General features: G+C 37.1%; 3 protein-coding genes across 3 annotated transcripts in view; all 3 read right to left on the bottom strand.

Annotated features, from left to right (window-relative positions):
- Nucleotides 1-1,952: 1,952 nt before the first annotated feature.
- Nucleotides 1,953-3,864, bottom strand: HOXA4 (homeobox A4). Its single transcript, XM_088461442.1, has 2 exons — nt 3,357-3,864; nt 1,953-2,972 (listed from the first exon to the last, which is right to left on the bottom strand). Exons 1-2 carry the CDS (start codon nt 3,784-3,786, stop codon nt 2,659-2,661), a joined length of 744 nt encoding a protein of 247 aa, XP_088317568.1. The 5' UTR covers nt 3,787-3,864; the 3' UTR covers nt 1,953-2,658.
- A 9,285-nt stretch (nt 3,865-13,149) lies between these two features.
- Nucleotides 13,150-15,571, bottom strand: HOXA5 (homeobox A5). Its single transcript, XM_088461446.1, has 2 exons — nt 14,702-15,571; nt 13,150-14,291 (listed from the first exon to the last, which is right to left on the bottom strand). Exons 1-2 carry the CDS (start codon nt 15,288-15,290, stop codon nt 14,041-14,043), a joined length of 840 nt encoding a protein of 279 aa, XP_088317572.1. The 5' UTR covers nt 15,291-15,571; the 3' UTR covers nt 13,150-14,040.
- Nucleotides 15,495-16,639, bottom strand: part of HOXA6 (homeobox A6) — a 2,838-nt gene continuing 1,693 nt past the window's right edge. The window contains exon 2 of the mRNA XM_088461444.1: nt 15,495-16,639. This exon is cut by the window's right edge and continues 468 nt beyond it. The gene's annotated coding sequence lies outside the window, so the exon portion shown is untranslated.

The following is a 16,639-nucleotide window of genomic DNA, read 5'->3' as shown; positions in this document are numbered from 1 at the left end:
TCAGTTCTACATTTTAAGCATATTGGTCAGCTCAAATTAAATATGGTTGCCATCGTCCCCAACGTAACATTGTGATCAGAACATATGGCGCAGACTATGCTTTGGAGAACTGACTGGCTTGTACATTGTTATAAAGGATAATTACAGATAAGAGAGAAATGGCTGCAATGCTCCATTGTATAAGTAGTATTCTCCACCTTTTCTCCTGTCACATTCATAACATGCATGAACTCTTGTCCTGGTCTGTGCCATTCAACTAAATGTAGCCCAATCACTCAGCTACAGCTATAAAACTCTCTCCTCCATCTATCTATCTGCTATATTTGTCTCCTTGTGGTGCCTTCATTCTAGTACAATGCAAATAAGACTTCGCTTATTTCAACTGCAGTCTTACAAGTAAACAAGTGTAGATGCAACGTGAACAAAATCTTAGGAATTTTGCTAATTAGCATCAGAGATGCACCAGAGGCAAGCAATGATCTAGGAAGATACCGATATTGCTTCAAGGAAGAGAGAAGGAATCCTTTGTTTATGATGATGATGATATATATATATATATATATATATATTATATATATATATATATAACCAAAAACATTTGTTTTATTGGACGATAACATAAAGGTTTCAGAAGCTGCAAGGTCCAGATTTAAAGAAATGGGATGGTTCATTTTACATAGAATTCAATACTAAAGGTCAAGGGTTTGGAGGTCAGCTTGCCTTTCTCGAAAAAAAAGAAAAAAGAAAAAAAAAACTCAAAAGACAGAAACGTGTCCTCTGGATGAACTCTTAGCTAAGGGCAGAGAATGTGATATGGCAAAGAACAAACTACAACACACACACACATTATATATACAAATATATATACAGTGTATATACATTTGTGCAACAAGTGTAATGTATACGTGTATATATAAATATACGCACATATATAATTGCCACGAAAATGTATATATGGACATCGCTTCACAAAATAGTGAATAAAATAGATACTCACAGAATAAATAAAATAAGCACACTTTATAAACATCGCTGTACCTTATGGAAGAGTCCTCAGTTCTATTCTATCCAGCTTCAATTTCCAGTATGAACGTGTGTAATTGGTTAATAAATTTACGATCCACCATAGATGGCTCCGATTTCAGAAGAAGTGACATAGCTTCTGCACAGATTTTGCTTCTCCAACTGAAATCCTTCAGCGCGTCTGGTGGGGTACAAATAAGTCGTTATAAGATATTCTTATGTGGAAGAAATAGCAGAAATAGCATGTATATGAACATACACGCATATATATATATATATATATATATATATATATATATATATATATACACTGTATACAGTCAGAGAGTAGTATATCAAATATAAAATAAATGCAAACAATATGTGAGAACAATGTGAATGCAGGTACAGCTCTTACCATAGAAGTGACTGATTTGTGAGAGGTACTTGGTATACATTTTGCTGCATGTCACGGAATATGTTTTAAAAAAATCCTTATTTTAGTTATATATTTGCAATTCCATCTCGTGCTAAAGGTCATGTATAATTTAATATTTGACAGGATTACAATGTATGCTTTCATTCAGTATTCTAAAAGATTACATTGAAATAGATGATAGATAGATAGATAGATAGATAGATAGATAGATAGATAGATAGATAGATAGATAGATAGATAGATGCAATATATATACACCCAGACATATACATACATATAAACTTTAGTGAGCTGCAGTTATCACTTTATCCATTCTACCATTTTAACATAATCACTATGAGACTTATCTTCCTAGTGACAGTAATATAGTTTTAAATCTTTACATTTACTGCCAGTTGTTGACCTGTTTGTATATGGCAGTATGTGTGCAAACCCAGTGTATGTCACTCGGTATGTGCGTGCATATTAAAGTAATGACTATTTAAAAATAAGTACGTTTAGGAAACAGCTGTGAGATGTTTTTTGGAAAACTTTAATTGTCACAGAATATTCTCCGAGGTCAGCACCACAATAATACAGCACAAAATTCACAACATGTACCACTTATACTGTATCGGCGCCCCCTCCTCGCCATCTAGACGATCAAAGGCCTTCTACAGCATTGCTAACATCCAACGAGAGTGTCAAACACATTATCTCAGACAAGGAGCTAAGCAGGAAAACAGTTACTTTGTTTCTACAGAAATGCTTTTTATGTCCGCCTGTATTTACAAATCCGACTCCTTTAAATCCACAATAATCCATTAAATAAATCATGAAAAATGTTTGGTTTTATTACATACCCACAGCTATATGTACTGTATATGTGTAATATATTGGATGGTCCATACCTCTATCACATATTATGTCATAAACGCATCTGTGGTGTAGGCATCTTGTATACAAAATAGTTTGCTACCTATGTAGACATTAAAGAACTATACGTTAATATTCATGTACACATATACCCCATAGTTATTTTATATGCATACATTCAAATACATAAATAAAACGACGAAAAGTCTCAATGTATTTCCTTGGTGATGAGAACAATTGTCCTTGATTGCTCTAAGACTTTGTATCCAGCAATATCAGGGAGCTATGTGGTATTATAAAGTTTTTTCCATAGTCATTTGGTCCAAATGATTGCCAGCATTATGGATCAATGCAATTAGGAGTTATAATAATGGTGTTGTTGACCCATCTGTGTGCTGGTGGCCCTGTACTTTTGACTGCTGGTTGGAAGCTGAAGGATTTGCAGATCGCATCTTAGTGTTGGGCAGTTTGTGGTCCTTCTTCCACTTCATCCTCCTGTTTTGGAACCAGATCTTGACCTGACGCTCAGACAGGCACAAGGTGTGCGCAATCTCTATCCGCCGGCGCCTGGTCAGGTAGCGGTTAAAGTGGAACTCCTTCTCCAGCTCCAACACCTGCTGCCTGGTGTACGCAGTCCGGGACCTTTTGGGTTCCCCTCCAGTGTAATTTGGATTAACTGAGCACACAGAGAGAAAAAGCAATGGAACATAATCATTAGGCAATGACTTGGCACCATTGTATAGATAAGACAGAAATAAATAACTAGAATAAAAAGTTTCTCAGGCTGGTGACAATGCAGCACACAGCAGAGTGCCATAAAGCTTGGTGATGGGGGACTAGGGGAGAGAAAGGCATCAAAGGCGCACGGCCCAGAGTCAATAGCAGGGCAATTATATTTATGGGATCTGTAATTACTTTCTAAAACAAATTGACTCCAATAAATCCTGGAGTTAAGAGCCACTGATACTAAGAGGGTGGCTTCTCTGACCATGGCCATCAGACAGCACAGGTCACCCCATGGCACGTTGCTTGATGCTGGGGCCACAGAGCTCACACTTACCTGTGTTGCAATGTATTTTCTTCATCCAAGGATATACGACTGGCTCCTTGCATTTCAACCCAGCAGCAGCCTTCTCAGTATGGATGCTGTCATTGGACACTCCTATAGGCTCGCAGTGCTGGGGTGGCTGTCTGAGGACGTGGCTTTGTAGAAGTTGCTGAGACTGGCTGTGTCCCTTGCTGGGGATCCCCTCCTGGGTGACCCCAGCCTCATGGCCGGCTGCGATGTGGCTGTACCCATAGCTGGCTTCGGGGTAGCTGCCCGGACCTGGGTACAGAGGCTCAGGAGGAGCCTGGAAGCCGGGTTCCCTCGGCCGTTCGTAGTAATCGGGGGACTGGCTGTGCAGGTAGTTACTCTGTGCGTACTCCTCGCAGGGGGGGAATTTGGGCTCGATGTAGTTGGAGTTGATCAGAAACGAGCTCATGGCCATTAATTTGTGGAAGTGCAAGAAAAAAAAAATACTAATTTTTCTGGCGTTGTCGTTTTTCTGTTCTGCACAGAACCCTCCTCCTCCCTGTCAGCTCTGCAAACTAGCCGCCCATGTGACCCGGTCGGCCAATCAGCGCCTTCTCCTGCACCCCGGATAAGGAAACACTGGGATGATAAATGTATTGCCACTCACCCCTTATATACTTATCTGCAGCTGTAACATCATCTCTGGATGCCTGAGGAACAGAGGACAGCACCAGGGATCAATACTAATCACAAGCACATTGCCTAATAATAACAGTAATGCACTAAGATCAGTAATGTTGGCCTCTGCCTCCACTGCTGTGCCCATCACACCTGGTGCTCTGCTGGGAGAAGCTGCTCTGCAATGTTATACTGTATGTAACCCTCCATGTAGTATGTTAATAAGTCATATTTAGTGCTGCCACTTCATTCAGTGGCTGGAGTGCAGGCTGTGGGTTCAGTCCCTGTTCACTGTACAGGAAGGCTGCACTGCACTGTTGTACTGTATGTAATCCTCCATGTAGTATGTTAATAAAGTTATCAATAGTGCAGGCATATCCCTCAGTGGCTGGTGTGCAGGCTGTGGGTTCAGTCCCTGTTCCCTGTATAGGAAGGCTGTTCTGCAATGTAATACTGTAGTGTAAGTCACCATGTACCGTAGTATACTACTAATCTGTCATCTATAGTGCTGGCACATCACTCAGTGGTCAGAGTGCAGGCTATGGGATCAGTCCCTGTTCCCTGTACAGAAAGGCTGCCTGCAATGTAATACTGTATGTAATCATCCATGTAGTATGTTACTGCATGTAATCCTCCATGTAGCATGTTACTAACCTGTCATCTATAATGCTGCCACATCACTCAGTGACTGGTGTGCAGGCTGTGGGTTCAGTCCCTGATCCCTGTATAGGAAAGCTGCTCTGCAATGTAATACTGTATGTAATCCTCCATGTAGTATGTTACTGTATGTAATCCTCCATGTAGCATGTTACTAACCTGTCATCTATAGTGCTGCCACATCACTCAGTGACTGGTGTGCAGGCTGTGAGTTCAGTCCCTGTTCCCTGCACAGAAAGGCTGCTCTGCAATGTAATACTGTATGTAATCATCCATGTAGTATGTTACTGTATGTAATCCTCCATGTAGTATGTTACTGTATGTAATACTCCATGTAGTATGCTACTAATCTGTCATCTATAATGCTGCCACATCACTCAGTGACTGGTGTGCAGGCTGTGAGTTCAGTCCCTGTTCCCTGTACAGAAAGGCTGCTCTGCAATGTAATACTGTATGTAATCCTCCATGTAGTATGTTACTGTATGTAATACTCCATGTAGTATGTTACTAATCTGTCATCTATAATGCTGCCACATCACTCAGTGACTGGTGTGCAGGCTGTAGGTTCAGTCCCTGATCCCTGTATAGGAAAGCTGCTCTGCAATGTAATAATGTATGTAATCCTCCATGTAGTATGTTACTAAAGTCATCTATAGTGCTGCCACATCACTCAGTGGCTGGGGTGCAAGATGTGGGTTCAGTCCCTGTTACCTGTATAGGAGTCTGGTCTGCTTGACACTTCATAGCGCAGCTAGTCTGAGCTCAGCTACAAGCCAGGTATTCTTCATAGGCTAGAATGGGATGGGAAATCGACTGGGCAGAGGAGCAACTGGGGAAGTTAGTGGTAAATCAGTGACTGAATTACTCACGTAGCCATATTAAAGTCATATATTTTACATACATGACATGAATTACTGGCCTATATGTGTCTCCTGTAATTCAGCTTAGAAAGCAGCAGGGTTTTCATTTAACATGATAGTAGCTTGTGTAACAGCTGTATCTGCTGTGTCTTCTGTGTAAAGATGTGTAAAATGGTGTGAGAAAGAGGGGTCATGCCTGTAATCACACCTCTAATAGCTCACACTGTGTTCATAGTACACCAGCTGACTGGAGAGAAGAGTTATCTATATTGGTTGTGTAAATATTAGTATTGGCATCTCATAAGCCTGGTAAGCAGTCGTTCTAGAGAGCTCTATTGCTGGGTCTGTTTACTGTCTCATCGCAAAGAGGACCCTTGTGCACCCACAATTGTGAGACAGAAATACAGAGATGCCTGACCCTGTAATGTAACCCAGAATTAGATAGGTGTCAATGTTCAAACGAAGCCAAGTCTCGCAGATACATTCCACACGTTGCTGGAGAATCTAGAATAAGACAGTTTGGATATAGAGTTATCTTGCATGACATCAGTCTTCAACATTAGAAGAATTATTTATTAGCAATCACATCGTTATGGAGTAATCGAGAGAACAGGGCATTTGCTGCTGTGTAGCCACAAGCACCAATTTATTAAATAGACCGAGCCTCTTAAATCTTGAATCTTTACATTTATGGGAAATGTGTTTGTTGTGCACATGTATGTAACGTATTTGCAGACTTGCATGGAGATGTGCAAAAGATTGGGCCAGATCATTACTGAGGTCATTTACATCCACATTGCTTTCTTTCTCTCTAGGAAGAAAACGGAGCAACAAAAACATGGATCTAGTACTATTATAAATTTGAAACTCTATATTTAAAAATCCGGAAAATAGAAATCTTGTGATACAGATATGTTTAGCTCATTCTTCTATATAAAAACCCCACTGAAATGGAGGCATTTACCTTGTTATATGGAGCATAAACAGAGCAGATGGTGTACTTTCAATCATTTGCATTCTGTACAAGACGGATCCTGAGCACCAATAAGATTCCTAAAATGCGTTTTTTTGTGTTTTTTTTCACCAGATTCACCTTCTACACAGAAATGGATTGATGTATGTAAAATTAATAGCATATAAAATCACAGGAAACATCTAAAAGACTCGGTCATTTCGCTCACAAAAAAAACGTATATTACTTGCAATGCATTCAGTAAACAAAAAGTGTGACTCATTTTAAATGTATGTTTCAAGATGTAAAAATGAAACAAAACAATATGAAAAAAAACAGATATAAGCGAAAAAGTCGGTTAGACGTGGAGTATTATTATTATTATTATTATTATTATTATTATTATTATTATATTTATTTTAATTTTTTTAAATATTAGTAACTACTTGCAACTCGCGTGGGATTATTAGTGAAATTTTACCATACAGTCAATAGTTCTAGAAATATTAATATTATACTATTATAACTATTGTCTTTAAAGTCAGCGAGGACTAAGCACGATCTATAATAATGGCATGTCTACAATATATATCGATAATCACAAGCACAAATCGTTTATGGTACTTGACATGAGTCTCAACGTTTCGGCTGTATTCTGACGGCATTTAACAAGCAGCTATGTTACTTGTAAGCAAGTTCTTAAGATTGTCCTGTGAAATCGCTTTGTGGTTGGTCTCTAAAAACACGTATTGCAAACACCTCACTGATAAGTTTGCCTTTAATGTGGCTTTATTGCTTATGTAAATTTCAAAGGGCCTGGTACTTGTCTTTGAGGTTTTGTTATCAGTATGGAACCAAGACCACCACGCGTTATCTCACAGGCCGACATTTACACATTTTCTTGCAAGATTTATGGTTATCTCACTTTACCATAAACTACCAATCAGCTTTGTTGAAAATAATTGTAAAAGTATTAGAGAAATATTTGAGAAAATGACAATGGAGATAGTATTTTTCTACAGAGCAATCACTTACACATGTTTTAAATAAAAAAAAACTTTTAAAGATCAACATTTGCATTTTATTTCTTTTATTATCATTATCATTATAAGTATGCTTACTGGATGTGTTCTGCAGTTATTTGTCAGTTATTATTTATTCTATTTTTTTGGCAAATAAAATAATTTTTTAATAAAAAAATATGATAGGGAAATAAAAGTTAATATGAAAAATCTATTTCATTTTTATGTGATATATTATATTGTTTTTTTATGTTGTTTTGTTTTGTTATTTTTTGTAATCATGCAACTGAGCGTTTGCTTCAAAATGACCGAAGAGTGACACTGCGCCCATTTCGTTTCGTATTAATCTTCTTCATTGACAGTCTTTGTTAAATAAGGAGGCTTGCCGTTCACCAGCCGACATTTTCATATTTGTTAGACTCGGTGACCTGAGGTTCACCTCGGCCTTGGACTTAGCTTCTCTAAAAGGACCAGCAAGTGTCTTTAAGACAGCAGGGAGTTTCTATCAGGTCACTTCTCCTTGACAGAAAATTAAGAATAAATAACGGAAAGGTGCACATTACAGAGGTTATGAAATACATTACTCTTGTTGACTGTGTATCTTAGGAAGCCCACTGACATCACTTGGAACGGCTATGGGTATGGGGGGGGGGGCTGTGGCAGATCTGGTCGATGTTTTGTTATTTACAATATTACAATATTGAACGTTCTGTGAAAACATAGATTGCAATCAAAACTACGAAAAATCTTCAACTGCAAGGACCACCACAAAAGAAAACCATGATTCAATTTAAGGGATCTGGAAACATTTAATTTGTGATTAATGGATGTCCAGGAAGTTGTTGTGAGACCAAGGTTAAGGTATATAAAAAAATTACCAAGACACATTCTGCAAACAAATTCGTCATATGCCACAAACAGATAAATTTGTTACAGGGAATACACATATATTTTTGTACACCATGTTGACAAAATTATTTACATATTTGCAACCTAAGAAAAAAAGTGAGGTTTTCTAGTTTATACAAGTGTGACCTTTTGGTTTACACACAGCAGATGTATTCTATAACGAAGTCTTATCAGCATAATATACATTTTTCTTGTACTAGTTCTAGTTAGTTATGCTGTTTGATCAGCATTATCCCATATAGCGAGATTTTAATTAAAATGGTTTGGTAATCTAGGAATCGTAATATAAAGGAGAGAAAAAAATATTGGAACGCCTCAGTAAAATAAATAGATCATTATTTCAAAATAAGCTTCAAATGCACTATTTATTGTATCAATGTCTTATAATAAAATATCTTAACACTGAAATATTTAAATATGACAATATTTGCTGTAATGTCATAACATTATATAAATTGAGGCTGTGTGTGTGTGTGTGTGTGTGTGTGTGTGTGTGTGTGTGTGTGTGTGTGTGTGTGTGTGTGTGTGTGTGTGTGTGTGTGTGTGTGTGGTATACGATAATTTTTACAGCCTATAAGATTACAAATCAATTTCTTTTTATTTATCTATTTTATTTATTTATTTATTTCAATTGATTTATTTAGTTATTTCAGAATTTAATTCTACCATCGATACCGTAATTTGACTATTGGTTGATAAACTATCAATATTTGAGCTTTCTACTTATTACTTTTATTCTACCTGCTCCATATGGAACAACTTCATTTAGGCTTTTAGTGGGCAACTTCAATTAAATACAACTCGCACTGTTGAAAGGAATCATTTTTCTAGCCGTGCATTTGTAATTAAGGTCATTTAACCACTAGAGTTCAACAGGAGTCCAGTCTATGATCGAAGCCAAACTCAAAAACACTTTTTTATCTTTTGTGCTGATAGGCAAAATGTCCACTATATAACATTGACATCCAACGCTGTCTGGATAGATGACTTTAGAGAGCAGCTTAAAGAGACTAAACTTTTGACCTACAACTTTTTGACCTGTGCTCGTAACACACACACACACACACACACACACACACACACACACACACACACACACACACACACACACACACACACACACACACACACACACACACACACACTGAGACCACACACACTTTACATTTCTTACTTGTTGTACTATAGGTCAATTTTATCACACAATAAACTATATTTATATATTCACATCAATTCAAACTACAGAATCAGCTCAGACATTAAGGGACTGTTAATCACTATGCTAATTTATACTGCAGCAAGTCTTAGCCCAGACATGCGACTGCAGATCAAAACAGCAAATTAACGTTAAATGCTGATTGCATTCTGTTCTGTATTTCAAGTTACTTGAATTAAAAAAAAAAAAGTCAGTAAGTTTTGTTAGGAGAAAAAAAAAGCTTGCCTATGCAACTGTGCTGTCGGTGAACTTGGTCTGAAGCGAGCTCTGCTGGTGATACTAAGGTTTGCAGATTTATCTTCTCTGCATTTACTTAACCTGGCAGTGAACTGAGCGAGCTGTGATTTGTTAAACTCTGACAGTCTTCACCTTAAGCGAGGACTGCTTCACAGAATTGCAATTGTTTGAACAGCAACGCTGAGTAAATATTATTTTCAAAGAGTAAAATAGCTGAAAAGTTATATATATAAGCAGAATATAGTATAAAAACTATACTGCCCATGCTATATGTGATAAATCCTAACCAAACATTTACAATTATATAAATAATCATGCATGCACACAGACATACGATCTATTTTGTGCCTCTATATTTTAATATTTTAATATTAATATGGTTTTCTTCTTTACGTATTTGTAGTTGTAGATTACAATGACCATAACCTATATTTGAAATATAGGTCGTTGTTTTGAGAAAAAAATGTGTGCTGCTTCATAATAGGTCTGTTGTATTGTAAAAGTGTGATATCAGTTTTAGATTTTTATTAAGGCAAAATTAAAATAAATGTACTGATAGTTAGAAACACAAAGTGTTCTGCTATATGTAAATTCATCATAATCTATAACACTGAACAAATTTAATTATGCACTTAAATATATTTCACATCTCACATCATTCAAATAAAATAAAAATATTTAGTAAAATGAGGAGATTAAACAGGAATTTTGTAAAACATTAGGAACAGTGGTAAATACAATAAATAAATGCCAGTGTCTTAAATAAGGCAGACAGGGTGTGTTTTTTCGCTATTTTATACTTATGTCTTTGTAGATTAAATTGACAGGTAGTGCATGTATGGAATGTTTTTCTTTAACATCTATAACATTTGAAAGAAATTGCATTATTTAAATTAAGATAATAAGACAAAATAACAAAGTTTTCATTCAAAATTGTATTTAATAGAGATTCGTGTTTTAGTTACTATCATTAGCACTCCAAACATTAGGAAGAGATAACAAAAATGAATGATCCATGCTGTTACAAATAATCGATAGTTAAAGATATGGATTTGAAGATAGATAGGTAATAGATAGAAGATAGATAGATAATGTATAATTAGAAGAGATAAATGATAGATAGATAGATAGATAGATAGATAGATAGATAGATAGATAGATAGATAGATACATAGATAATACGTAGAATACAGATAGATAGATAGATAGATAGATAGATAGATAGATAGATAGATAGATAACACATATAATATATAATTAGAAGATAGATAGATATAGATAGATAGATTATATGTAGAACATAGGTAGGTAGATAGATAGATAGATAATATATAATTAGACGATAGATTGATAGATAATAGATATAATATAAGTAGACGATAGATAGATAGATAGATAGATAGATAGATAGATAGATAGATAGATAATATATAATTAGACTATAGATGGATAGATAATAGATATAATATAAGTAGAAGATAGATAGATAGATAGATAGATAGATAGATAGATAGATAGATAGATAGATAGATAGATAGATAGATAGATAGATAGATGCTTTGGGTGCGCAGGAGTAAACATTTATTTTAATTAATTAATTTAAAAAAAAACTAATAAAAACAAAGAACAAAACAAGGTTTTTGTGGCATTTATATTGGGTGTCATATTTTATGTTAATTTAGATGCTAAAGAAGAAAAGAGAAGAACAACAAGCCGGAAGCCAGGCAGAGACCAAATGTTCCTAATGTCAACCATAAAAGTTTATGACTTGTTTGAACTTTCGCCTGCAGATTCAACCCCCCAACCATCCCCCCTCCCCCCACCCTTAATAGGAAATAAACATTCAGAAAGGGATCATCCTATTAGATTATTAACAATTTAGAATTTAGCATTACCTGCGGGCTGTTGAAGTTGAAGAAGTTCAAGAAAGTTTGCAGAATAACCTAGTAGCCAAATAGAATTGTTCCTAAGATTTTTTTCACACCGATATAAATGAAGGCACAGATTTCATCACCCTCTATTCTAACACTGGATCTCAAAGGCTAATGGTAAATCCGGCCATAAAGTTCATTGCTGACTAATCACAGTGCAGCGTGAACTCACTACTAACAGAGAAAACAGAATGTCAGTAAACACACAGCTGTGGCCTATCCAGATTCTTCCCCAGTCCAGAAAAGTGGATACATTACCTATATCTTCAGGGGGATTGCACAGTGTATGTGAGCAATCTCTCTTACTACTGCAAACAGTTCCCTTTCAAATGAGTCACTTTCGTTTTTGGATAGATAAGGCCAATGGGTGAACTGAATGTATATATTACAAGGTAAGTACCAGCATCGTGTGACAGCGCTTCAAAGGATCATTCATGGGTGAACTTAGTTATAGATTGCAAGCTCTGCTTAGGAAACATTGTTGCCCATCCAGACTTTATAAACACACTTATTGTACCATTGGGACTATATGATAGGATTCTCACTTTCCCAATATTCAGTCAAGTTATTTAGGAATATAAATATTATGGAATAACTCCCACAGGCCCATATTGCACAAATATTTCTAATATGATAATACCCTTGGCTAAATATTTGGGGGTTTCACCTAGTAAACTAGGCAGATATTAACTGTAGGACCTAACTAGATAACTAGATTTCCTCATACAAGCTGCAAGTGCTCTAAAACTTACCTTAATTTGCAAGTCAGTAGACATGGAGGGCGAGGTGCAGAATTACGCTGTTCCTGCATGTAATACGTGATCTTTTGTGCTGCTAATAGCCAAATGATGTCCAGCATCAGTGAGATTATATGATATGTGGTATATAATGTTGGACGTCTACTCCCCGAAACCATAAAACTTACTTTAATAGCACCACGTGACATTTTATAGCCAGTGAGCCTATCTGTCTGCGTTATGGAGTATTTTACGATCTAATTTATAGACAAAACCCTATTCATTTGGCAACCAAATGTCACATAGCCGGAACTAGGGCTTATAAAGTTTACTGTTATATAATTTAAGGGAGACAAGAATGTAAGCAGTTAGCAAAGGGATCTCTTTTCATTTCCATTACAGGCTGAGAGGAGTTACATCCAGGCTCAGGTAGGGTAAGTACAACTTGAAACGTTTTTGGGGGGAATATTGTGGACCCATTTAGAAAATTGATATAATTAAAAGAAAGCTTAATCTAGATTACCAAGGAATTTAATTCATATGAAATAAGCATCATGACACTAAATCTAGCAATATACAAAGCCAAATATAAAGTTAGTTGCTCTGGACTTTTTAAAGAAGTCAAGATTTTACTAACGTCCTAAACATTTCACTTATAAGAGTTTATTTTTCAATACTTCTGTGAAGTTGCCCTATTATCACTTGATTTTCATGTACATAATAGAATCCATCCATCAACGTGCAACCCATCCACAAAAGTAGACTTGTATTACTTGAGAGACGCAAACCAATATTTTCAGTAGAAAGTTTATTTTTTTTCCAGTCATATTTTTTTTTCATGAAAAAAATTACAAATAAAAAATAAAAATAAAATATATATTTATAGCAACTGCATAAAACAGCCAAGCTTGACTATATCGTTAACTTTGTGAACCAAACACAAATTACATACACTAGCTGCAAGTGCAGCCACTTTACAGGAGGTCGTGCAGAGTTATGAGACACAAAGGCACAGCTAGCACTAACTGTATGGCATCACAGTTTGTGTCACCGCTTCACTACTCACCAAACTAATACAAGAAAACTGGACGGAACAAGTCACCTCTACAACATAGTTATTCACAGGTATAAGTAGGTAGTTTCTTCAAATTTAGGTAGACGGTTTGTAGGCATTCAGACATAGTTACACTTCACAACATATACAGTTATTTGTTTTACTTTATACAAATTGAATGCAACACAGAACAGAACATTTGAAAACATTTTTTTTAGTTCTGTTGCTTTCAAGTAACATATAGCGTTTTACATACTCAAATAAGTTAAAACATTTAAAATGGTCAAGACATAGCCATCCAAAACAGAACATACATAAAGCATCTGTAGCTATATTCACCCAGCAGAGGGGCTCATGGCTGGAATATAAAGGGGAAAGGAACAGGCTTTCTTCACTGAAGTCACACGCAAGAGTCCTAGAAAGTCTATTGTGACCACGTTCTAATACTGGACCAGTACTTTTCATAGACCAGACATCTATGGGCGGAATGTCCCTCCTGCAGCAGCCATGCTCATACTTTTCAGCTTGTTATCCTTTTTCCATTTCATCCTTCTGTTCTGAAACCAGATTTTTATTTGTCTCTCAGATAGGCAAAGAGCATGGGCGATTTCAATCCTCCTTCGGCGTGTCAGGTACCTATTAAAATGGAATTCCTTCTCCAGCTCAAGTGTTTGGTAGCGAGTGTAAGCTGTCCTAGCCCTTTTCCCCTCTGGTCCCCCTATGTTGTCTGCAAAGAAAAGAAATACAATGAATTAAGACACAGCAAAATTACAATGCAGTCCAGCACATTATCCCCAGATTTACCATAGCACTAAAAATATATATTTTTTAAATAGGGATGGGCTTAATTAATAATTAAATTGTAGCCATAACAGTTGGTGTGATAGTTTATCCTTAAATTATGCATCACTTTATTTGCTAAGGACATGGTGGCTATAAACTAGGATAATATTTCGATCCCTTTCTGCTCTGATCATAAAGGTTGCTCTGTAGTCACAAAAATGTCTGAAGACATCAGTGGGCATTGCAGCGCCTGTTATTTTGATTTCTGTCACCCCCCCTTTCTCCTCTATAATAATAATAATAATAATAATAATAATAATAATAATAATAATAATAATAATTTGACTTATTTACCATGACTTATGTGCAGTTTTCTCATCCAGGGGTAGATCTGGGGCTGGACTGATGAAGCAGGGCTCTGGCCGTTCTGTGAACTTGCCTGTTCGCTGCTAACTGGTGTGTCATCCTCAGCACCAGGAGAAGTAGCACCCAGCCCTTCCCTGGCAATGTGGCTGCTATTACTATTGCTGCTGCTGGTGGTGCTGCTGCTGGAATTGGACGTGGTGCTGTTGGAGTTACTTAGAGAGTTTTTGACTCCTGGGTGGCTCTCGCTGACAGACGGGGTGGACACAGCAGTGCAGGGGAGAGGGTCAGGTGGAGGAGAGTGGGAAGATGTTGCAGGTTGGTTATACCTTGGCTCTGTAGAGGAGGCTGGGTTGGATGGATAATTTCTTGCTCTGTCATTGGCACTAAAGTGGTTGGAAGCTGATCGCCCAACGCTGAGATCCATGCCATTGTAGCCGTATCCGTACCTGCTGGAATGCATGCTTGTTGAATCCCTGTATTGCTCGCTCACCGAGCTGTGATCTCCATAATTATGTAACTGGTAGTCCGGGCCATTTGGATAGCGACCGCAAAATGAGTTTACAAAATAAGAGCTCATTTGTTTTTTGATATGTGTGCTTGATTTGTGGCTCTTGGTCGTTTTGTGCGTCTATAGCACCCTTGCACAATTTATGATGAATTATGGAAATGACTGGGACATGTACTTGGTTGCCTCCTACGTAGGCACCCAAATATGGGGTACGACTTGCAATCACGTGCTTTTGTTGTCCAGTCGTAAATCCTGCCTGATGACCCCTAGAGGTAAACTGGTGTACTGGTGGGGGAGCTGGGAGGATGCTGAGAGGGGCGAGCGCTGCAGCTGCAACGGCAATCGCTTTGCTCGGACTCTAGCGCCACCGTCTGGTCAGTCAGCGGTCACTGCAGTCTCTCTCAGCGAGCCGGGATCTGCAGGGCCGGGGTCGAATTGAGGTTACATCCCATTACAGAAAAATTATTGCATTCTCCTCACAGCTCCATTAGTGAATACCAAATGTACCGGCTCACTGCCATAGTTCACAAACCACCGTATTAATACCGAAATATTGCACAAATGGTACTGTTTGCTAATTATTCCAAATATATATATATATTTTACTTTCCATAATGTATTTTCCCCTTTATGTTACTAGTGATATTATGGAAATAGCGGTAAAGATGTAGTGAGGAATTAACAGTCACAATAACACTATTATCGACATTTCTAGTTCATTTCCTTTCAACTGATCTCTATTACAGAATGCATATATTTTATACCTGTATTGCCTTTTAAAACGTATTTTTAGGTAATACAATGTAGTAAAGGCAATGGACACATATAAAACAAAACATAGAGACGGCATTTCTTGATAGACAATGAGATCAAATCTTCACCAATGGTATAAGTGCATAATTCCATTGTTTACACTCTCATTTTAAGCATTTACTTATCCAAAGATCTGAGCTTTGACAGATTTGTACCTAATAAAAATTCTTAATGCTTCATATATTTGGGGCCACATTTCTGTCCGCTCACTTTACATTACATCTTATGATCAGTAAAGCAGAATTAGCGCTTTGAGTTTCCTTCCAGGCACTATGGGTCGCTGTCTTGTATCCCCGGTTAGCAACAATGAGCGGCTGTAAATATTATTGTTACACTTACAATGCAGCTGACAGTAACATTTTGTTCATGGAATGCAGAAAACAGGATGACCTCAGATTTCCGGGTGTCCCCCCTCATTTCTGTGTACATTATTTTCCATGCTCACATTTGTTTGGAAGTCTGTTTAGATAGTATATTAATACAGTACACAGTCTGCAATATATCCGAGCCCAGAACATGGAGTAAACTTGCTTTCTGGGGTCGAAAAAGGTTTAGAAGTTTTTTCGGGTTAATTATTCTGTATCCGTGGCTCAAATGAAAACATA

This window comes from Taudactylus pleione, unplaced genomic scaffold (assembly GCF_031769625.1).
Source record: "Taudactylus pleione unplaced genomic scaffold, aTauple2 ptg001052l, whole genome shotgun sequence".
Taxonomy (NCBI): domain Eukaryota; kingdom Metazoa; phylum Chordata; class Amphibia; order Anura; family Myobatrachidae; genus Taudactylus; species Taudactylus pleione.
The sequence above is the reverse complement of the archived record's forward strand: the minus strand, read 5'-3'. Positions and strand labels throughout refer to the sequence as shown.

What these genes read in the sequence shown, in the direction of transcription:
- HOXA5 (XM_088461446.1), bottom strand. Translation starts at nt 15,290, where the DNA reads ATGAGCTCTTATTTTGTAAACTCATTTTGCGGTCGCTATCCAAATGGC. An exon ending in AAAACTGCACATAAGTCATG is followed by an intron (nt 14,292 to 14,701) that starts GTAAATAAGTCA and finishes TTTTCTTTGCAG; the next exon opens with ACAACATAGGGGGACCAGAG.
- HOXA4 (XM_088461442.1), bottom strand. Translation starts at nt 3,786, where the DNA reads ATGGCCATGAGCTCGTTTCTGATCAACTCCAACTACATCGAGCCCAAA. An exon ending in GAAAATACATTGCAACACAG is followed by an intron (nt 2,973 to 3,356) that starts GTAAGTGTGAGC and finishes CTGTGTGCTCAG; the next exon opens with TTAATCCAAATTACACTGGA.